Source organism: Aphelocoma coerulescens, chromosome 2 (genome assembly GCF_041296385.1).
Source record: "Aphelocoma coerulescens isolate FSJ_1873_10779 chromosome 2, UR_Acoe_1.0, whole genome shotgun sequence".
Classification (NCBI taxonomy): Eukaryota; Metazoa; Chordata; class Aves; order Passeriformes; family Corvidae; genus Aphelocoma; species Aphelocoma coerulescens.
The window spans coordinates 163208566-163232128 of record NC_091015.1 but is presented as its reverse complement, the minus strand read 5'-3'; the positions used below and the strand labels follow the sequence as shown (position 1 = coordinate 163232128).

At 42.1% G+C, this 23563-nt stretch overlaps 1 protein-coding gene across 1 annotated transcript in view; it reads left to right on the top strand.

Annotated features, from left to right (window-relative positions):
• Positions 1 to 23563, top strand: part of COL22A1 (collagen type XXII alpha 1 chain) — a 200630-nt gene that overhangs the window by 130591 nt on the left and 46476 nt on the right. Inside the window, exons 29-41 of the mRNA XM_069005532.1 lie at positions 1894 to 1956; positions 3877 to 3930; positions 5050 to 5091; positions 7045 to 7077; positions 10514 to 10567; positions 11048 to 11101; positions 11784 to 11837; positions 13889 to 13942; positions 15851 to 15904; positions 17591 to 17695; positions 18146 to 18190; positions 19883 to 19960; positions 23380 to 23415. Of these exons, the coding sequence (XP_068861633.1) occupies positions 1894 to 1956; positions 3877 to 3930; positions 5050 to 5091; positions 7045 to 7077; positions 10514 to 10567; positions 11048 to 11101; positions 11784 to 11837; positions 13889 to 13942; positions 15851 to 15904; positions 17591 to 17695; positions 18146 to 18190; positions 19883 to 19960; positions 23380 to 23415 (726 nt within the window). The remainder of the gene's footprint in view (positions 1 to 1893; positions 1957 to 3876; positions 3931 to 5049; positions 5092 to 7044; positions 7078 to 10513; positions 10568 to 11047; positions 11102 to 11783; positions 11838 to 13888; positions 13943 to 15850; positions 15905 to 17590; positions 17696 to 18145; positions 18191 to 19882; positions 19961 to 23379; positions 23416 to 23563) is intronic.

Genomic DNA, 23563 nt, shown 5'->3' with positions numbered 1-23563 from the left:
AATTCCCAGGAAAGTATCCTTACCTGGCATCCCAGGTAAGGGGAAATCACCATGGCATGGGCAAATGATTCCTCAGGACTGTTTGCATCAGGCTCTAAGGGAGGAGTGGTTTCTGTACCCTTCCTTGGTGTCATTTCACCGTAGCTGGGCAAACAAACTACCAGGCTTGAAGTTTCCAGGCAGGCTCGGTCCAAGTGCAGTGAAAGGCCAGGCCCTGACCAGAGCACTGTCCCTTGGTCTGAATCATCTCCCCACAGAGGGCTGTTTTGAATTTTAACACGACCTTCCAAATCACTTGCCCCTCTCTCCACAATGTGATGGTCTCCACATGTTTCATAAATGTTGTTTCCTGTTGTAAGTTGAATAGTGCTGTCCCTGAGAGGGCTTCATTTCATATATCCTCTGAATTGTGACAGTAAGTTGCTAATAGCAAGGTGTGTGAATGCTATTTCTTCAATCAGTTGTACACCACCCTCCAGACACCCTTCTGTACTATGTTTCTGTGATTACTGATGAGAATGTCATGTTGGCCTGTGTCAGATAATTTACTAAGGTCAAGATACATCACACAAATGCTTCCTTCTTGTCTGCTTAGTTTTCGTGTCAAGGGAAGGAACTGGATGGGTTTGATATGATTAGTTTTTAACAAATCCACATTGGCTGTTTTGTATTATCTTTCTGTCCTTGACCTCATACAAACTCACTGATGTTTTGCTTCAGGACTTTTTCAGAGGCCAACTTTACACCATGTTTTTATTTTCCCTCCAAATTCTCCTTTTTCTTCTTCAGTGTTAGGCACTCCGATCTCTGAATTTCTGAAATCACTGTCATTTCCATCCCTGGAAGTGTCCAAGGCCAGACAGGATGTGTTGTTGAGCAACCTGGTCTAGGAGAAGGTGTCCCTGCCCAAGGCAGGGGGCTGGAACTAGAGGATCTTTAGGGTCCCTTCCAACCCAGACCATTCTATGATTCCCTTATAGCCAGGATCCCCCAGTGGCTCTGAGAAAGCACCACTCCATCTGTCACCAAATGCCACTTTCTTTAAAATTCTCCCAACATCACCCTGATGTTCTTAATCATCCTCAGTTACCACAGCATCTTGTTCTTCACCTGGTTTTGTCTACAGACTCATTCTACCTCTACAATGATAATCTTTTGTTCTCCCTATACTTAAGATAATCTCTTTAAAGATGGCATTACCTTTTCTTTGTTCAGTATTTGTACAAGACTTAGTGAATTTGGGTCCTGTCCATGACTGATCCCCTTTGTGATACTGCACTATGAATTCAGATAGAAAAGAATTATAAATAGGAAACCACATGGTTATTTTCAGATGACAAGCTGGGTCAACGGGGAGCTAAATTTGAGAGTACTTGATAAATTTAGGAGAAACCACATGACACAGAGATCATAGTTACTCCAATAACAAGTATTATAAAGCAGAAACTCAAAGGTAATGTTCAAATAGAAATAAATCCAAATGTGCAATATTTTACTCAGAAAACTCTAGATCTGTTCAAGTGACATCTGTACTGTTCAGATTAATACTTTGCAGTTTTTTTTCATTTCCAGACTACACCAGATCATTAAAGATGAAAATAAAAGTCATGTTTTATTTCTTTACCTGCTTTTATTTTCTTGCTTAGTCCTGCTACAGAGCAGCATGAAGAAAATATGTCCTAAATTCTGTGGCATCACTTAACAGGAAAAAAATGGAGAAGTCTTAACTTCTGGTTTAAGTAATGGTTTAAAAAACCTAAGAAATTATTTGATAATCAAACTGATCTCATTCTCTCTCACCAAAATACATCTACAATCAATCCCATAAGAAAACTAAGGCAGGGTCTGTCTTATAGAATTCAGATTTCACACACTTCTTTGTCTTATTTTCAGGGTGAAGCAGGTTTTCCTGGCCCTAGGGGCTTACCAGGACTGAGAGGAGAAAAAGGAGACCGGGTAAGTGACTTTGAGCCACAAATTCATCTTTTTTTGTGGCTGTTTAGCATCAGGAGGACTTATCTTGAGTGTCCCTATGTGATGTTCTCCCTTGGTGTGATGGCTGTGGTGAGCAGCTGATTGGCAACCAGCAAGGTTACCAAGTACTCAAAAAGGTATTCCCTGCCTAGTGACTGTTCCTAATTGCAACAGAGGTATTAATGAATGGTGTCTATCCTAAATGCAGAAGGTTGTGACTGATGCCGTGCTGCTTGTGAGGCAGTAGAGGAGGTAAACTGCACTTTTAGGACTCACTTTTAGAATTATTTGCCTGATTTAAGGACTTGAAAAAATTCTTGATAACAACAAGAAAAAAACAAATCCCCCTGTGGGGTATGCCCAGCCCCTGCTCTGGAGGGATCTCTGCTGAGATAAGAGATTTCTCAGTCGCCCAGCAGGACTCCCTGGAAAGGCAACCACTTCTTTGGTCACAGCGAGGAAAGACAGACCCACAATCCTTTAGGAGACCCTATACAGATCCCTTGTAACCCACTGGCCTTCACCCATGCCCTGTATCCCTATAAAAGCAAGCTCTCTGCCCCTGTGGGACAGAGAGAGCTCTCATCCCTGGCTCTCCCCTTCACTGGAGTACGGACCAACAATAAAGCCACCTTTGTGTGGAACCAGCCACACGAGCCTCTCCTCTCTCTCTGGTCTGCTTGGCTGCCCTGCCAAGCTGCAGGTCTGCTTGGAGGCTGCCCTGCAGAGCTGAGCTGGAATCATGAGCTGATAATCACTAAAGAGCTGACAGCCTCTGCAAGGGCCCCTCTGCCAGCAGCTGAGGGAAGACACCGGGCCTTGGGAAGGTGATTCCCTTTGGGACCATCTCTCCGGACTGGTCACCTCTTCCTGGGTCAGAGCCGCTGACCCCACCACCAGCTGTAATATCCCCCCTGTCACTGAGCCATGGAAAAGGCTTCAGATGGCTGAATTATTTTCTGATGGCTTAACTCCCATCCAAGTCCTGGTGTCTACTGATTCCTCTGGGTAGCTGCAGAACTCTGGAGACATCTTCATACCAGGAAATGTTTGGATCAGGGGCCTGACAGTAAATTTAGCCATGTAAATGTGGTCTGTAATCCTGATAACTGATGACATGCTTGAATGTGATCAAGAAGGATATAAAATCACCTGAGGTTTTTTCCATGCAGTTTGCTCCATTATATGTCTTGTAGAGCATAGGATGGAGAATATATTCTATTGGAAGTGTTTGAGGCAAGGCTGGATGGAGCTCTGAACAACCCTGGTCTAGAGGAAATTGTCCCTGCCCATGGCAGGGGGTTGGAACTAAATGGTCTTTAAGGTCCCCTCTGACCCAAAACATTCTATGATTCTGTGATTTGCTCTGTAAATAAAATCATAGAAATGTCAGGTAATTCCATTCTGGATGCAGGATAAATAGACTTTGTGTCTGTACTTTGAGGAGAATCACATCATCTTTGTTAAGCATCTCACATTCAGAAGTCCACGTTACCTGGGAAAAATAAAGAAGTAGTCACCAGGGAATGGATGATTCAGAAATCTCTTATGTAAACAAAACATTGTTATAAATATCCACTTTGGGTTTTAACTGCTGTTCTGCTGTCTCTCTTTTCCAACTGGGAAAAAAATCTGTTTTTTATAATTCCATCAGGCAGTTAAGATCTTCTATAAGCAAGTTATTTTAGGATTGTTTCATTCCTTTCTGGGAACTCAATTGATATTCTTTGGTTTTGAAAATATAGTGGATTTTTGAAGCCATCTTCAAAATGTTACATTTTTAATTGCTTTCTCTACATCTTAGAAGACAGGTAAGATAACAGAAAGTGTAGAATATTTTAGTGAGGCTGATGCATTCAAATCAAAATGTGCATATTTCTTGCTTCCTTCCCCTGCTTTTAGGGAGAAAAAGGAAGAGATGGTCTCCCAGCAATGAAAGGTGAAAGAGGAGAAAAGGTAAGTCATGAAATGACCATGATCTTCCTTAGATGAGAGAGGAAAACCGACAAAGGGGCAGAGAAAAGTGATAGAGGAGGCTATCCGAGGAAGATTAGAAAATTTGGAAGACTTTTAGCTGAACTTTACAGAGAAGCAGCAGAAATAACTATGTGTGGGATGGAGACAATCATGTATTGAGCAATGAAATCTGATGAAATTAAGGATAAGTGCATTAATTCAAGGAGAATTTTCTTTAGTTTGTAGCTGTCTGATATAAATGAGCCTGGAATTAAAATGTAATAAGTTTTCTGTGCCTATCTGTGGGGGATAGAACAATAATTAAGGAACAGTCTGGGCTTCTGCCATCACAACACCATTAATTTTAGTGAGAGTGAGAGAAGTAGACAAAGGTAATGTCCACCAAAATTTACATTCAACCCTTGTGAACATGAAGGTGAAGAAGCGCTGACCTTGCAGATGCTTGTGGGTGTATAGTGGAAAACTGCCTTCATTACAGTGGCAGTAGCATTCAGGATGTGGGTTCTTCCATCAGTCCTCAGTTCATCAGTGACTTTTACCATCTGTGGTGGTAGAAATTCTTTCATGGGTGGTCCACTGACATCAGTGAGGCACCTGAACCTCCTGTACTTGGCTTTCGAGTGTCAGGGGACAGATGTTTGTGGAGCACAGCCAACAGGAAGGTAATGCCAGTGCTCAGGGGATCCTCCAGCAACAGTATGGAGAGAAATGTATTTAGAAGCTTAAATATTTGATGAAAAACATGGGGTTTATCAATGAAAGATGTTCAGCTAAAACATTTTTTTCAATCAAGAATTCTGATCAACCATAATTTAAAGAGCAAATTAAACTCTATATCCTAAACTGAATGGGACAACTTTAGAAATTCATTGACCTGTGAAGTCAGGTCAGCGATAAAATCATAGGGGGATGAAGAAAACAGAGTGAGAATCCTGCATGCAGCAAAGCAAGGACAGCAAAAATTCTGTCCAGAAGTGTGACTGAGCTGGGGGGTTGGCTTACATCTCATCTGGTAATGCTGCATCTTCTAAATTATAATGTTGAGTTTTATTTGGTAATTTTTTTATGTAATTATTTACATTTTTTTCCTCTCTCCAGGGTGACACAGGTTCCCCTGGACCACCAGGCTTACCTGGAACAGTAAGTAGGACTGTGTTTGGTGCTGTAACAATATTCAAGGCATCACTGCACTTTCTCCACATAAGTTCTTCAGAAACAAATATTTTCAAGTTTAAGGTTTCTTACTTCTCTGCAGAAACTTTAGGACCTATTTACTCTGAGATTATTTCCTTTTGTTTCAGAGAAGCAACATCAAGGTGTATTTGGGTGGTTTTTTTTTTTTGTTTCCTTTTTGTTTGTTTGTTTGGTTTTTTTTTGTTTTTTTTGGTGAGGTTGTTCCTTCCTCTGCCTCTTTGCAAAAACAGACCAAGAATACATATATTTATTGTTTTCAAAAAGAAGATTCAGTGTTACTTTGGGGACCCTGAGTATAATTACAATGAAGTTCACTGGTGATAAAATCAGCACCCACTGAGTGTAAATACACAAACTTCTGAGTTCCCTCCAAGAAAACTTGAGTAAGCAGCTTGGAATAAGCACCATCATTGCAACTGGAGGACTGATGCCAGTCACAGATCCTCCAAGACATGGCAGATATCCTCTCATCAGCTCTGCTCACCACAGCTGGATACAAGCTACCACATTCATAATTCAGATTATGGAGAAAATTTGAATCAAGGTCTGTTGTTGAAAATCAAGTGCCTAAAGACGTCCATGCAGCAATGGACAAGGTGGTGAAATTTATTCCATGCCTTTCACTGGGCCTAAATCTATGCCACAGGGTCCTTCATGGTGCTTTGTGTAGACAGACTCCACATGTATCAGACAAGAATGACCCAGTCACAACACCAAGGATGATCTGTGTTAGTAAAGGCAGAGAAGGCAGCTCACAAACACAGTACAACATGGCTGGACATGGAGAAGATGTGCCTGACTGCTCAAGCTTCCTGTGTTTGTAGGAAGAAATAATTTCTCTGTGTTGTGGTTTAGGAATTTTATTCCCCAGTTTAGCACCCCTGACCCCCCAAGAGTCCAAAACCACCCTCTGGTCCCTCACTTCCCTCCTCTTCCACTTATGTGTGGCCAGAGGGGAGAACTTGGGCCACAAAAGGAAAAGACTGCAGGTTGAGATAAGAACAATTTATGGAAACAACAATAAGATAAGAAATTGAACAGTAACAGCAACAATATTAATAACAAAAGTGGACAAAAGAGAGAGTCTGGAGCTTGACCTGACTGCAGCCATGGCACCCAAAACGCTCCCTCCAATCAGGACCAGCATTATCCCACTGCTCCATCTGCTGCGCTCACTACAATGGAAAGGGATGTCCTTCCCTTCTCCAAAGCAAGAGAGATAACCCCTTTCTTCCACCCTTGGCAGTGGCATAAGGTGGTATTGAATAACATAATTTCTTGGCCATGTTCTCTCCCACTGATATAGGCTGGAACTGGGGCACTATTTCAGCTGTTAAAAGTAGGGAATGCTTTTGACATATTTCATGTCATCAAGGACTATTTTTTTCTTCAAAATTTTATCAGCTTTGAGAAAATATACTGTGTCTTTCTACAAAACTTTGTCCTTCAGAGTTATTATGTATTCCCTAAGAAAACCATGTTGAGATGTCATGTACATGGTACAAAGCAGAACTCAACAATGTATCAGGAAATATCATGTACAAGCTCAACCATGACATCAGGAAATTTAATAACACAGAAGATGTCTCCAAGTCAAAAAGTAAGCAAGAGATTGCTAGCAGTAAAATTGCTATAAAGTTTAAAGATTGATTGTTTTTGCATCATGGTAGGACACACAGGATTGTCTTGAGATTACGTTCATATTTCAAATATTCTGGGAGATGTAAGATATTTGTGGGCTTCTTTCCAAACACACAGATGTTACAATGGGTTGCTCTTTTATAAACCTACTTATGGATGTATGGAATGTGCAATCTGTAATGACAGGAGATTATGTAAACTATTGCAATGTAAGGAAAATAGGCTATCCTGTTTTTAACACTGTGATTTCTGTTCCAGACAGCCTTCTTCACCCCACACCCCAGGATTCCTGTAAGTAACATCTCTAATTAATATGGCCTCTGGCTTACCCCCTCTTGTATCTGACAGACATACAGCCCTTAGTGTTTTCTGTGTTATTTAAATGCTTTCAGTAAAGATCTCAGATTGAGTCTGGTTCTGGGCATCCTCATCAGCTGTGAAGTCCAAAGTTGTGCTGGTAAGATCAGCATTCAAGCTAGCCGTGGCTGGGACAGAGCTGTGTGCTATTCCAGCCTCTTAAACTGAGTTTAAAATGAAGATTTAGTTCCCACTTACAGCACCTAGTGGGAAATAAATGACATAACATGATCTGCAGATAAGTTTGTTATGGATCAGGAGGTTTTATGGATGCCAGAGGTAGGCTGTAGGAGTGCCATTAGAAAGAAAACATATATGCCAGGTTCTTCAGAGGCTGAGGAAGGAAATAAGGATATGAGGTAGTACTGGAAAAAGAGACAAGATTTCTTTGGCTTGCTTTTCCCCTTTGCTCACATACATTTATGTTTATATATATATGTACACTAAGGAAACATGCAGAACAATGACATCTTATGTGGTCTTTGTAGTGCTACAGTCACAGAAGGAATTGTTTCTTTTGCTTTGAGTACATTGCTCTTGTAAATGAGCTGCAAGACAGTAAGAAGTAAAAGGCTTGAAGTGTGTCAGCTGTTCCATTTGCTGGGATTTCTCCATGTGCAAGACGACTGTGGTGACACCTGCCACAGCACAGCTCTGCACATAGCACTGTGAGGGAGGAGAAGGGGAGGTAAGAATAGTTACCTTTAATTTACAGGTGTTCAAAGTAAAGTGTCAGAAAGAGGTGATCAGCCTTAAGCGAGTGTCATGGGTAGTGTTACAGAGATGGCAGGACCAGCAGGGTGCTGACAGTTGTGGAGAGACAGCATTCTCCCAAAACCAGGCTTTGCCATTGCTTCCCATGGAGTGTATGGTGTATAGTACCAGGGAGCTACTTCATATATATTTAGGCTAGTCAGTTAGGATCATGAAGTATTCTTGGAGATGGGGTGAGAGAACCACAGTGGTAGTCAGATATCATGGCTGGAAAGAGGCAAAAGCAGTAAAAAAGAGGTGGCTCCTCACTTTGCCTTCTGTTTCCCACTGTGGCTGGGCACAGCTGAACCCCCATTGCATTTGCTTTCCTTTAAGTGACACAGGAATTACTGAGACATAATTGAGACTACAGGAAGATACTGCAGGGAGCAGGCCGTGGAAGCTGTAAGTCCTCCTCTGGGCCAGGCTGGTGGCAGCTGTCAGCTGTCACTGTGTCATTTCTGTGCACTGAGCTGTAGGTAAGAAGTGGGTGGCAGTGGATTAAGAGCAGCTGCCAGTGGGCAGCCCTAGCAGGCAGAGTGTTAACAGCCTCAGCAGAGAGACATGAATTTGGCAAACTTGAAAGGACTCACAGGCAGATTGGCTGGAGGGTTGGGTTAACAAAAGCCAGTTGTGTCCTGGGCTGCAGCAATGGCCAGCAGGTCGAGGGAGGTGATTATACCCCTCTGCTCTGGTGAGACCCCTCCTGGAATGCTGCATCCAGCTCTGGAGCCCCCAAAACAAGGACATCTTGGACCTCTTGGAGCAAATCCAGAGGAGGCCACAAAGAGGCTTTAAACAGTCAGAGGGCAGGTTTAGATTAGGTATTTGGAAGTAGTTCTTTACTGTGAGGGTGCTGAGACACTGAACAGGTTGCCCAGAGAAGCTGTGGGTGCCCCATGTCTGGAAGTGTTCAAGGCCAGGTTGGATGGGGCTTTGAGCAACTTGATTGAGTGGGTGGCATCCTTTCCAGTGGCAGAGAGGTTGGAAATAGATGATTTTAAGGTCTCTTCCTCTCCAAGCCATTGTATGAATCTGTGAAGAAATACTTCCTTTGCCCATGTCTGTGGCTGTTAGATTTTGCACTACTGTGCAAGTCAAGTATCAAGGAAAAAGTGGGACAAAGGAGAATATTAAAAATGTCCCCTCTTTACCTGTTGTTACTTCTTCCCTTTGCAGTTTTGTTTTCCCTGGTAATATACATCCTTATTCCCACTCAGTAGCACTATCCCTGCCTACAAATGTACTGACCTATGTCTGTGCCTTGTTGTTGTGCTCTCTCAAAAGAGTTTTAGAACTTGAAATGTCATTATACAAAACAACTTCCACACACAAACATACAGATTTGCAGCTTTAGACTCTTTGCTCAAGCTACTTTAGGTGATCCTGATGTCTTTCTGAAGGACACTAGATGGCATCAGGGACTGCCTGGTTAAAAGTCGATCTAATGGGATGTTACTTGAGGACTAAAATTTCTCCCATTATTTATCACCAATGATAATATTTATTCATAATGCATAATAAACACAAGCATAAGTAATATTTATGCAGCTACATTTATTTTGTCTGTTAGAAAATCATTTGAAAATGGGCTGTGAATTCCCAGGTGATGCAGAAATGATTGGCAAATAGCTGACGTAAATAAAATTCAAACTGATTTATCTGGCTCTGCATTTTGGCTGATCACTATGCCTTGCTTGTGTGTGTAGCTTAAATCACTGATGTTCTTACTCTTCCTTGATTGCATAATTGAAACACTTGGTATGATAAATAATGAATAAGTAATGATTGCTGTTGCCTGAATACATATGTTCATAACAATATACAAATGTGAGTATTCGTGTAGTGCCTGGTTTATTCCAGCTAGTTCCATAATTGTGTGCTTTCCTTTTCAATTTATAAAAAGCAGAAATATGGATTTATTGATTATTGCTCTAGACCACAGGACAAAGCTGATGAACTTCTGTCTGAATGCATATTCAATTTACTGTAAGGAGGAAGAACAGGAATAAATTAATCCTATTAGGCAGTGATGGTGGTGCATGAAAAAAGGTACTGATATTGCAGGAGGGAGAGGAAGCTGCATGAATGTATGGAGATGTTAGTAGAACTAGAGATCAGGAATAGCTGCGTAGTGCACACCTCTGGAAATGCTCCAGATGAGCACTGAACACTTCTCTTTTGTAGGTGGAATAGGGAACTGTCTTTATGTGGGATCACTGTAGGATGACATTAGGGCTGGGGTCCTACAGAGAGGTAGTGCAGTGGCACTGGTGCTTTTGCTATTGATCACATCATGTGGCCTTTTAAAACGTTAGAGATTAATTGATCAAATTTTGAGTACATTCTTTAGTTACTCTTCTCCATGAGGGCAAAATGTTCTCCCTTTTAACTGAATATTTTTTCAGTTAGTATCAGAACAGACCAAGAAGTCTAGACAGTGATCTCCCTGTTTCAGTGTGGGATATCAGTTTTGATGCATTGACCTCAAAGTCCTTTGGAGAAGCTACTTTGTGTAATGGATAACTGGTTGAAAGAGCCCTTTACTAAGCAGGACTAGTGTGAGTTCCAGCCCTGGAAATAGCTTTTATTTCTCTGTTTTATTGTTTTATATCAGGGTGAACCTGGACCAAAAGGGGACAAAGGAGATCAAGGAATGAGTGGAGAACCTGTAAGTACAGCCAAGTGTTTCTTCAATTGGCTTTGAACTTTAGCAAGGAGAGGACATGAGAGAGGTCAGTTTTGGAGGGAGAGGGTTGTACATGCTCCTTCCATAGCTGGGATGCTTCACTCATCAGAAATAGCCACGGTGGTGCTTGTCTTTGTACTGCCTGTAGAGGAAGCTACATGACTACAGGAGTTTAAGCACCTAATCTATAGTTCTGGGCTTCAGTAGCTGAAAAGAGGACTATGGGATTTGGTAGGCAGAGCTTGGCTGACAGTCATTTATGTGCAGGATTTATAAAGGGATTTTGAAGTGATGTGGCCCAGCTAAATTGTGCATTTGGCTACTGCATTTGTATTCTGGACCCTCCTGTTCTGGATGGGGCTCCCAAAAGAGACAGAACCCTGTGCAGTGGCAGCCTCTGTAAAAACCACACTTCCTTCTCTCAGTGGAAGGAGCTCTTTTACCTCTCCCTCTGTTTTGCAGGGATTACCTGGGGTCCCAGGTGAACAAGGTGTGCCAGGACCTGCAGGACTACAGGTAAGAGAGCCTTTGAAGACAGTCTTTGACATGACTAGAGTGGAGTGCCCTCAAGGTCTATATCACTGTAAATAATTCTTCCCTTATGTACCAGCACTCATTTCTTTTTTCTCACTGTTGTAAGTTCAGGGACTTCTGTAGAGATATTTACATCTGTTCCACATCAGGACAACAGAAGGGAAATAAGCTCAGAAATACAGTATCTTTGTATCATGGTCAGTATTGTCTGAGGGACTTCTTCCAACTTCATGGCCTTTCAAGAGGGCCTCTTGTTCTGCTACCAAACCACAGGTCTTGGAAAAAAGTTCAGAACTGTAGGCAAATCTTCCTCTGTGAAGGAAGACCATCAAAGTTCAGCTGGAAATGAAGTAGTTGGTAGGCCTGAGGATATGAAGGAGGCACACCCAGATGAATACCTGCAAGTTTCAGCATCCTGTGCTGAGAAACAGCTTCTGAGCTGATCAGTCATTAGTAATTCTTTTTAAGTCCCACGGCTTTATTTTGTTAGTTTCTTTTCTTGGTGCATAGAGAACGGGGAGCTATTTCCTCAGCCATTAACTCCTCTGTGGACTGGTTAACAAAAACCATTGCCTAGTACACATTCAGGCATCTTGAAGATTTTTTGTCTGGCAGGAGGTCTCCTCCCATGTCTAACCAGCTGGTATCTCTCCTTTCTGCACAGGGTGCAAAGGGGGAGAAAGGAGCTCAAGGAGAGGCTGGAGCTCCTGGAGAGACTGTAAGTAACTGCTTCCCTTGCAGCATTTTTCCCTGACAGTAACACACTTGAAAGGACACTGACAGCAACATCTTGTGGATCTGCAGTCCCAGGCTCCTTGGGCACAGGGCACATCCTAATCCACAGCTGAAAGAGTGGCTGCTTGTGGGCAAACAGGACCATCTGCACCAAACAGATCAATGCCCCATTCAGCTAGCTCATCAATCCATTCATCCCAGCTCGAGATTGTGCATCTTTTCCTGCTCAGATCTCTCCCTGCCTAACAAAACACCCTTTTCTGGGTGAGTGTGACTGCACTGCAATGTCAGCCCAGCTCTGGCAGCCAGCTGGAGCAGAGAGCTCCCTGCTCAGCAGCAGGGAATTGTTTTTTGATCATGGTTACCTTTAGGCTTCACTGCCAATTCTATTTTTTTTTAATAGTGGCTCATCCAGAAGACTCATCCCACACATCTTTTTGAGGCATTTGTTGTAGGGAGTGCTCCTCTTGTCAGGCTGTGTGCTTAGGAACACAAAGGATTCCAGTCCAATTTTATTATTGTGAGAGCATGTAAGCCCTTTGTGGCTGAATAAAAGGCCACAGACTTTCTTTGCAAGCAAAGAAGGAAGAAACACTGAAGAACTGTTTGAAATAATGATTGAGAGACAGGGGATGGCTGCAATTAGGAGAAGGAGGAAATAGAAAATCCAAATGGTGCATCCTAGACCACTGAAATTTCTTCTTCCGCCTTTGCATTCAGGGTTTTCCTTCTTGGGCTTGTGCTTAGACATTGTCCCTGAGGAGTGCTTTGACCCTAAACCCTGAACTGCCTGTTTTCAGGTGTCTCTCCCTCTTGGTTGAAGTACTCCTTAGTATTTTGGGGAAAAAAAAAAAAAAAGAAGGTAAAAACCATCCCACTTCCACCAAAACCCATTCCTTGGTTTTATTTCTTTGTGTAACTTGGTGGCTCAGAGGATGTTAATGATATGGAAATGCAGGTATTTGCAGGCACCTTCTCATTTTTTGACATCCTTTCACAGACTGCTGCTTCTCCAATTGTTTCTATTGCCTCAAAGACCACTGACTAAATAACACAGAAATGAGGAAACCTTTAAGCCTCTGTTATGAGCCAAGGCTAAGAGGGTTGGGATTGTTCAGCCTGGAGAAGAGAAGGCTCCAGGGAGACCTTAGAGCCCCTTCCAGTGCCTAAGAAGGAACTACAAGAGAGCTGGGGAGGGATGTTGTAAAGGGCATGGAGTGATAGGACAAGGGGGAATGGCTTCAAACTGAAAGTAGGTTTAGATTAATATGAAGAAGAAATTATTTCCTGTGAAGGGGGTGAAGCACTGGCACAGGTTGCCCAGAGCAAGCTGGTCTATTGGAACGTGTCCCTGTTTATGACAGTTTGGAACCAGATGATGTTTGAGGTCCCTTCCAACTGAAATCTATGATTCTATGAAACATCTAAATATAGCCTGGTAACCCCAAACACACATCTATATGGGGACATAAATCCCCAAATATATGTCCTCTAATGTCTCCCATGGAATTTTGGGGGCACACATGGGTTTTTTCATGCTATAAAGCTTTGACTTGCAAATGGAAAAAGACCTGCAATTCAAAACTATGCACTCCAGATGGTTTAGGCTATTTCACCTGTTTAGTGCAAATGAATGTTTTCAGGTTTTGTTCCCCACAGCAGAGAAAGGTAGAATTGTCAACAAAGCATATTTTGTTGACCTAGATTTTTTTTTATGATAAATCAACATACTTTCCTTTGTTCTTTTTATGTTTCTGGCCCAGACTTTTCTTCCTGTATCTGAGCTAGATTTAGTATTTATTTTGATAGAAGGTAGGTTTACGCTCCCAGAGAGATCCTTCCCCCATTTTGTATTGTTTCATTATTCTTTACATTAAAAAGTTTCAAACAAACATGCTGTTCTTTGCTTTCTTGTTGTACAACACCTTGTCTGACATGAAATCCAATCTCACTTGGCACATCTTGTTCCTATGGTGATACAAGTTGTGATTTATATATGCACACACACATACACACTTCATTTTCTTAAAACAGGGTTTGAGTGGACCAGCAGGGCCCCCAGGTCCAAGAGGCTTGCCAGGAAATGTGGTAAGTCTGCACCAGTGTATTTGTTTTCCCATCTGTGGCCTGATTTCTTTATTTAATGTGTTTAGTTTTCCCTTCCACGGGGATTACTATGAAGTTCAGAAGGCTGTGTTTCATTACACTTGTTTCTTATGGCTGAATTGAAAGATCTGGAGGCACCTGGGAATGGTGTATCCATGAAATACCTTAACATACTCATTTTATCAAGGGGAAGAACAGAGCTGCTTCATTCCTCACCAAATTGTCAAAAGCAATTTTTGCTGCCAACTCTTCAAAAGAAAAAATTCCATGTTTATTGTCTCTTTGGTTTTGTTTTCTTTGCCTTGTTTTCATTTGTCCTCTCCTTTTGTAAACATGACTTCTTGATACAAAAATAGTGTGGTAAACTGCCACTTTTATTATGAAAGCGTGTAGGCATTTGAGCCTAAAGAGCCTTGAAATCAATGCAGTGTCCCCCTCACTGGGGGGTTCATCACCACTATTAAGTTGTGCATGATAAAACACTTCATATTTGGTAAAAACATCTTTGGACTAACTCTACTCCCAGCTCCACTAGGGTAATTTTCTTTCTAGTTCCTGGGGTTTCTCTGGGCTTAGACTGGAGTAGGTGAAAACCAGTATTACTTAGTTCCCTGCAGCTCTGTGGCTCAGGTGCACGAACGCACAGACGCAGGGATGGCTTCAGTAATATTAACCCCAACAGCAAGGAGCTGAGAAGGGTCATTGCATAGAGTTCCACAGAAAGCAGTTTATTGCTACAACTTGTGAAGGGTTCTAGAGGCAAATGACCCCGAGCACGTGACAGCTCAGGCTTAAGTACAGGGGTGTGGCTAACCCCAGGAGCCAACCGGGGAAGCTGAACTGGGGTACATCACCATAACCAAACACGGCATCCCGGGAGAGGCTTCTTTCCCTCACCATAACCGATAAGTCTTTGGCACCACAGACTGTCTTACCAAGAGCTCTCTCTGTCTCTCGTACCACAGGTCAATCGGCCACCACCACCAGCATTTAGACCTCAGGATATGATGTATTCAGGCACAGTGGTTTAGAACACAGCACTCTTAGAACCAGAGTTTACTACCTGGGCAATCTAAGAAAACCTAAATTGCCTTTCTACTAATTGTTAAGATACATTTGGTTTAATTGTATTAATGTGGTGATTTCATTTCAAACTGAAAGGTGATCTTGAAAATGAAGAACTTTTCAATTTCATATTCCATTAACTTCTATACCAGTAATACCAATATATTACCTATAAAAGCTAATATAGTTGGAAATAATTTTTACTGGTGCAGAAAGGAAAATAATTATCACATCCATTCTGAGGTCAATCCAATCTTAATGGTGCCAAGACATGACTTCACATCTTAAAATGGAGTACCATTCTAAAATGTGTTTTGGTGGGTTAGAAAGTTACAGTATTTAATTTATAGCTCTAAATCATCTATATTTTGACACGGAGTCTTTTGAGACCTGCCAAGACGTTAAAAGGATTGAAAACTGAAATAGAGGAAGAAATGAACATTTCCCAGTGTTGGGAGGCTTTTGGCTTCTCTGATACAGAGGTGGTGATTGGGGGGTTGTTGGTAGCATATTAGGAACTGCTGAGGATTTCAAAAAAATGAAAAAAATAGTTACTGGTAGCATGCACAAATCTGGTACTAGCTCAGTTTCTGCATTTTCTGTTCAGCTCTTTTTTTATATTGAAAGAGAAATTCCTCCTTTAAGGACCTGTTACACAGCTCTTCTGTGGTGTTCTCTGGATTACAGGTTTTCTGTATTGGGAGATGTAGAGCTGATACTGATCCTTGAGATAAACTGTACTGAACCCACAGGTCTGCCCCTTTGTTTAGGATCCAATACTGCCTACAAAAAAACTTTTAAGCTTTAAATTTCTTTTCTCTCCAGGGTGTGCCTGGAGGCCCTGGACTCCCAGGAAAGGCAGGAGAAAAGGGGGAAAGGGTGAGTTGGTTCTTTGATGGATTTCTTTTTTTTTTTTTTTAAGTATTTTAGGTAATAGGAACAGATGCAGTCTGAACTGGGAAATTATTTCAAAGGTTCATGGATAGTAAAGACACATGGGTTCATGACATAATCTTGTCTGAATTCCTCTATTACATGTGCTGTCAGGTTTTCACCCAGTTGCAACTTTATAATTTACCTAATAAACCACTGAGATATGACTGGATATAGTGAAGTCAGTGCTACACAATTATGGTCTTCTGCTGCCCTCATTATCAGACAAGAGTGGACATTTGGTCTCTTAAGAAACTCCTATTCATCTCTGTAAATCCAGAGCTGGAAGAAAAATTGGCTTTCTGTCCCGTTTCATGAGCTTTCTAAGACCAGGGGGTTGGGATTTGGATTCATGCACCCCAGAGTGCTTAGCATGCTGGAGTCCTGATCTTTGTTTGCTGGAGTAGGAATGATTAATCAGAAACTTGGCCCCCTGTATCCATGTATTTGGGGCTTAAAAGGCTTAAAAATCCTAGCTCCTTCATTAAAATCTTCTTCCAAATTACTGAGTTCTACCTCAAGGTCCTGTGAGGACCAAGGGCTCTCTCATTCGGTGTTGCAGAAAGAGTGATGCACTTCACTCACAAGAAAGAAGCAACAGTATATTTCATTGATATAAGACACCAAGTTAACAAAGTTCAATGGTAAATGCCACAATGGTTTAGCAAGATTCAATGCAAGGTACACTTGATTATGTACTGCATTGAGGACAGGGTCAGACAAAACGGTCAGGGAGATCCTTCCCATTGAGTCATGAGGTTCAGAAAGAATCCCTTTCTGTTTTAAACTCCTTCTCAGAGAGGAGTTTAGGTGTGGCTTCATCCAGACTTAGTCCCCAACGTGATCGCTATTTTGTCTAAAGCATTATGTGTGCACAACCAATCCCCTATATAACTTAGCTAAGGTTTCAAAGTTTCAATTCACTTATTCCCATTCTGTTTGCTGAGTATCTGAAGTGATAAGGTGGTAATTTGAGGGGTAACCTTGAGAGGCATCCATGCCAAGGGGAGATCTGGCCATGCAGCCCACTGCAGGCCCTGGGCTGCCCACTGTTTATGGGGTAAGATGGTTGTCTCATATTTTCATACTGACTACAAATGTTCATTTTTCCCAAATTTGTGAAGACATTAACTGTGGTTAGGTGGGCACACTGCCCAAGCCAGCCCTTGCCTGTTACCTGCCTCCCCTGAACCCACTGTGAATCAGATGCAGCCATCACAACCAGACGCATCCACTACTACTGCTGCTGGCAGGTGTCAATTGGGCAGGATCACAGGAAGCAAAGATCACCTTGGGATCAGGGCACATTCCAACATTTCTCAGTGTCACAGCAGGGATAACCAATTTTTACAAGATCAGGTTGGGGTGTGCTCCATGGGGAGAGCACACTGCCACATTTAGCTGGTTCCAAAAACATTCTGAAGTCTCCTTTTACTTTCCTTAATGGAAATTACAAGTGCCTTGAGTTTACTGAAGGAAAAGACATCCCATAAAAGAGAGTTTCCTATGATACCAAAAGAAATCCAGATGAGAAAGGTAGGAAAAAATCCATGTCTTTCAGTCCTAGTGAAAGATCCGAGATGGGGATAGTCTATAGTATTCTAATGAGTTCTGATGGATTGTTTTCTATAGGGTGATCCTGGAAAAGAAGGAAAAGTGGGTTTACCTGGGCCACCTGGTGAGCCAGGGCGTGCTGGAGAGCCAGGTTTGCCTGGGAAGGGTAAAGATGGAGAAAGGGTAAGTACTGCTGGCAGGCTTTGTGCTTGGCTTGTTCAAGATGAGACAGACAAGTATGACTTCTGCAGGAGAGTGTGGATTTACCTGAATCCATGAAAGGCCTGCCTGTACAAAATGCTCCTGATCCCATCTCTGCATAAAAAAAAAAGTCAGAACTGAAGCTGTATTTCTGAAATTTACATTGAAAACAAGAGACCTCCACAAGGAGCAGCCATTGTCCCTGTGACTAGTACAAAAATTATTAGCTTGATGGAAGTTCCCTTAAAGCACTTAATTCTTGCCCAATTAGCAGATTGTTTAATTTGGTTGCATGTTATCAGTAAAATATTGCCAGGATAGTGTGAGCTCAGGAGGGCGTGGTGGGATAATTTCTGCCTTGACTGTAGCAAAGTCCGGGCTCTGTTTGGCTGGATGGTGACTGTTTTCTTGTTTTGCTTCTGTCACTTTAAGGGGGAAAGAGGACCACCAGGCTTGCCAGGACCCTTTGGACATAAGGTGAGCATGGGCTTCATTGTGGATTGCTCCTCTTAATTGCTTGAACTGGAGAAAAGAACATGGTGCAAACATGGTCTGTTTCCCACTGGAAAAGAGAGTTTGTGGAGCTGTAACTCAAAAATGCACTTCTAGTCTTCTAGGAGGTTCCTTTTTTAATTATGCCAGTATCTCTGTGGATGTAAATACTCAGATATGAATTATCTGTGTTCATTTTCCACATTTAAAATTCCTTCCAGCACTATAATAATTCAACATAGATGGAGGTCCAAGTGCACAATTTTTCAGGGAAACTGGGACCGAGACCCTTTAATCCACACAGCCAGGGAGACACTGCAGGTCTCAGGGATGATCTGCTCTCAGGACCACCTGTCAGCTCTCAAAGAGAACCTTTCCCTAGCACTCATTCCCTTCACCTCCCTCCAAGGAGGATGAAAATTATTTTCCAGTGGAACCAGGTAGTCCTGGTTTCCCCTCCTGTATTGACGCAAAGACTAGCTAGTTGAAGAGGTTGATGACACTAACTACTTCTGGTGAAACTAGTGTTCATTCCCTTATAAGCACACAGAAAAGAAAGGAATAAAACAGCAAAAATCGTTGATTCTGGGAGGATCTGGATTGTGCTTGAACCCTCAATCAGGCATTTCAGAAATTCTCCTCTTCAAAATGACCATATTCTGATCTGGACTGGAATAAGAATCAGATGTTGAAACAGATTCTGTAAATGATAGAAGCAGGATTATAGCAGTATGAGACTCCATCCATCTACCTCTCAAATAACCAAACTGCTGATTTTTTTTTTTTTTGGATGTGTTTTGTACAAATGCATTGTAGTCTTTTCTATGTATCTTTGACAGTTCAGCACACAGACCTACACCCACACAGACACACACTAATAGACCGAGAATTAATATAAAAGTCAGAAATCTCATTAAGTATTCTATTCAATATCAACAGAAGATGGCAAAAGTCTTAATTGTGTGTGGGAAAATACTATTGAAATTTTTGTATTGAAATTGTCTTTTTGAATAAAGTAACAGATAAGGGATGTGTGGATTGTTTGAACTAATCAGAATGCGTTTTTTCTCACTGGCCTTGCAGTATTATTTCTTTGTAGTATAAGATTAGCTTAAGAAGAAAGCAAGAAAGGGGAAAAATAGGAGTTACTGCAGATTTAAATTTGAGTGGGCAGGATCCACAGGTAACAATTTTTCTATCACACTTCTATATAGCTAGAAATAATGTCATAATAAATAGCATAAATAAGATTCATCGTTATAAATCTACTGCCAACGTGAGACCAAATCTCACAACTGCAATGCAATGCATAAAAATCTTATTGATTTCTCCCTATAACTAGAAAACAGATGTTAAATTAAAGTATTACAGCTGAATTCTTTCTTAGCCCTCTGTTTGCAGTGTACATTGAACAGTGTCAAGCTGTTTTCTGTGCTATTCAGGCTTTACTTTGAAAATTCTGGTTTTTACAAGGGAAGCCTTTCCTTTTCTAGTACAGTGCTAAAGAGAGTGGTAAAAGTGTTGACTTATTTTTTACCAAAATAATTTCATACACTTCTGTGAGTAGGCCTATGTTGGTAAAGGAAAGGAGAACAGTAAGATGCAATAAAACTTCCCTAATCCTGTCTTCCCCAGATAAACAATCTAAAAAACCTTTATCTCCTTCCTTTGTTTCAGGGTGAGAGGGGAGCTCCTGGCCTCCCTGGACAGCCAGGAGACAGAGGAGTGCCAGGAATCGGCCTGGCTGGACCCCCTGTAAGTACCAGGTCCTGCTGCAACCTGTGACAAGGTGGAAAATCAGGCATTGCCACCCGGGGAATGCATTGTCTGTGCTCGGCTGTGCTGAGAGCCTGGGGGACATTTTGCCTTCTGAACATGCAGATTCCAGACGAGTCCAGAGGCTGCCATTTGTGGCTCATGTGTCACATGTCTGTTATGAGGGCTCCTAATTCATTCAGTTTTAGTTGAAACAGAGTGCTAAAAGTGTAAAAGTGCTGTAGGATTGACTGGTGTCACTGGCTGTCACTCCTGAATTTTTTGCATCATCCTGGCACACTGGCTGTGGATAAGTGGAGATCCATGCTGACCCAGCAGCTCTGGTCTCCTGAAAAGATATAACCTTGCTGCTGTATAACCCCCGTTGGAAGGGATGAGTGTGGCATACATGCCCACATCAGTGACAGAGTGACACTCTGACAGCAAAATGCAAAATCAGATTGCTTAAACTGCTGTGTTCCAATGTTGTGGTGAACCATGACCAACCCTAGGGCCAGCCGGATCAAGTGGCCCAAAAGGTCAATTGGTTTGATGCTTCCACAGCCCAAAAGCCTTGAGCATTCAAAAGGCTGTGAAAAATATATAAATCCGTGCCTTATCATTGGCTGCAGCCCTCCGCTCCCCTTATTTCTCATATTAGGTTGTTTTTCCAGAGAATTCTATGCATTTTGGTAGTTAATTGGTCCTTGTTACTCCTCCCTGCCTACCCCTTCTCCCATTTGCTGTAATTCCTTCTCCCCGCCTTGGTAACACCCCCTGGCTGATGTTCCATTGGTTACTGTGTGTTTTCCATGCCCATATGGTGAGGGTACAAGACCCCCTGCAAGCCACGTTTCTTTGGCTTTCTCTGTGGATTTTTCTCTCCAATAAACCCTCTCCCCTCATGAAGAAGTCCCTCCACTTCTTTCCTGCCTCCTTCACGCACCTGTGCCATCAATGGGCAAGGCAAACCCGACCCGAAGCTTCTCCTGCCCTCCTGGGCCACGATCAGTTTCCGTCCTCCCTGCTTGGAGCAGGCAGAAGATTGCCTGGTGCTGGGACAGCGTGCTAGCCAGACGGCACCACGGCATTCCAAGAGGTCCATCCTCCCCGTAATTTCCCACAAATATTTGGTTGGTTGGACCTCATCCAGCTCTACCCTCACCTCCTGAGTATCAGCTGGTCACAAGGTGTATTTGGGAGTCTGCCCTGGAGAATTTGGATTTTCCTGTTGCTGGGCTTTGATCACTTCAGAACTTGTCATGTACAGCTCCTCTAGACATGAGAGGGATTTGGGAGTGCTCTGACTGTAATTCTGCTCAGACACTTCCAGATACGCACTGAATTTGTTAGTGGAATATGTTTAAGAGGAAACAAATGCTATTTCTGGCTGTAATTGCTAGAGGACATCTGAGCCCTTGCACTCTTGCAATACCAGGATCATTGGTCCATGATCCTGGACCAATCAGTCAGTGTTTGGTAATCACTGCTCTGTTTATCTAAATATAAATGTCCCAATTAATACAGGAAATTGCCTTGAAATGATAAGTCATATTGCTGGGTAATGGATTGAAAAATTTGACTTTCTGAGGTGTATCTCCATATATTTGCTTTTACCGTGCTGAATTCTATGAGTTAAAGCAAACTGGGTCAGTCATGTTTCATACTGTGACTGTATCATGGCTTTCATGGTCCTCACAGGGTTACCAATGACTGCAGGTTTCCTGGGTGTCATTTGTTAGGATTTATCTAAGGAACAGTGGTGTTCTTGCACTTCTCAATGTTCAGCCATTAATTAAATTAAAATTAAATTAACAAATGAGTATCTGGCTTGTTTGAAAATTGCTAACTAGTGGATTGTCTTTAATTACAGCTTTTTAGATTCAGTCCAGGGCTCGATGAGTTCATGTGTGCATCCGGATGTACACAAGATGACAAAGTTGTTCTTCACTGGGGATTTAGCATCCTCATATCCATAAACACAAATGAGTAAGAACTTGACTCCAAATGCAGACATCTCTTGTCTCACACCAGAAGACTGTTTTTTTCTTTGTCTTCTTTATTTGCCCACTGTCAGGATGTGTAGCCACCTACATACCACACTATTCTCAATTTATATGTTTTATTTATTTAATTTGCTTTATTAAACACTTAAAAAAAAACCCCAAAAAAACCCAACCAAAGCAAAAAAAACCAACCCAACCAAGATTATGGTGGTTTTTTCCACTGTAGATTCATCATAACCTCAGCTCCAGTGCAAAGACTGGAATTTGAAAAAAAACTTTGTATAACCTTGAATCTAGCAGACTGTCACAAAGACTGAATCCCATAGTAAAAAAAAACCTAGAATGAAATCAGTGCAGCTGCTTCAGTGCATATTACACACTGAATTAAAGGTGTCAGCCTCTACCCTTTTTAGCGATGTGACAAAATTGTGTTTATAATACTTCAGCTTCAGAGCTGAGAGCCAACAACTCTTTTTAATTGGAATTCTCACCCTGTTTCCTCCTGTGCCCTTAACCTCTCTCAGGCTTTGCTCCCTGCACAAAAAGTATATATAGATTAGGATTTTTTTTTTACCTTATCTGCTGAAGTATTGAGTTACAATTTACATAACCCTTAGCCATAAACTTGAGCATTAACAGAGTGTTATTCCCAACAGGGGAGGAGACAGCTTGGAGAATTGGGGTGAATTCACATGTTTATGCTGAAGTTACCCAATGAGTGCATACACAGTATAAGTAGAAAGGTTTCAATCTTGCCCTGCCTTTCCCTGTTGATATTAAATTATGCATTTAGCCATTTCTTTAGCACAGTACTAGGGTGTCTTTCATGGAGGACTGTATGAGGATTAGTGAGTTACTATTCCTGAAATAGAAAGCAAAAGGAGAGGAGTTATAGTGGTAGTCAATTTATTGTCTTGTTTAGGGTGTGTTTAGAATACCAGATCAATTCACCCATGCTGGATATGGTACTGCATTACTTCTGTGGTGTTCCTATAGAAGTGGGTACCTTCCAGTGACTGACTCTACTCAGCTGCACATTTTTAAGTTGCATCCCCAAACAAACAGCATGCACAAGCCCACTGGACCCCCTGGTTTGACCTAAGTTAATGAGCACAGAAGTTCTGTGGGATGTTTTTTCTTGTGTAAGAGGTAGCTGAATGTAGTGTTCTTCAGAACCTGGGAGGCTTGTCCTGTCTCAGCCCAAGAGATGTGTGGGTGCTGTGGTTCTGTGTTTGCAGACCCAGCCAGGAGTGAGGCTGAGCATGGATTGTCCATGGGCACAGGCAGTGCACACACCCCCACACTCATGAGTGTAGGACACAGTACAGTGCAGAGAATAATGCCTGAATGCAGGACCCACCCTGGTCAGCCAAATTTTAAGTGTTTTGATTACTGTGTCTCTTCTGTTTGCAGGGCCCTGTGGGACCCCCAGGAGACAAAGGGTCACTGGTACAGTATGTCTTTCTAGCTATACCCACATTCTTTGGGGAGGGGACAGCCACACTGAATGTGTTTCTACCAGTGATTTCATGAGGGCATGTGTAGCTGGTTTGGTTTTGCTCAAGGAATGGTCACAGAGGGGCTGACCCTCCAAAGG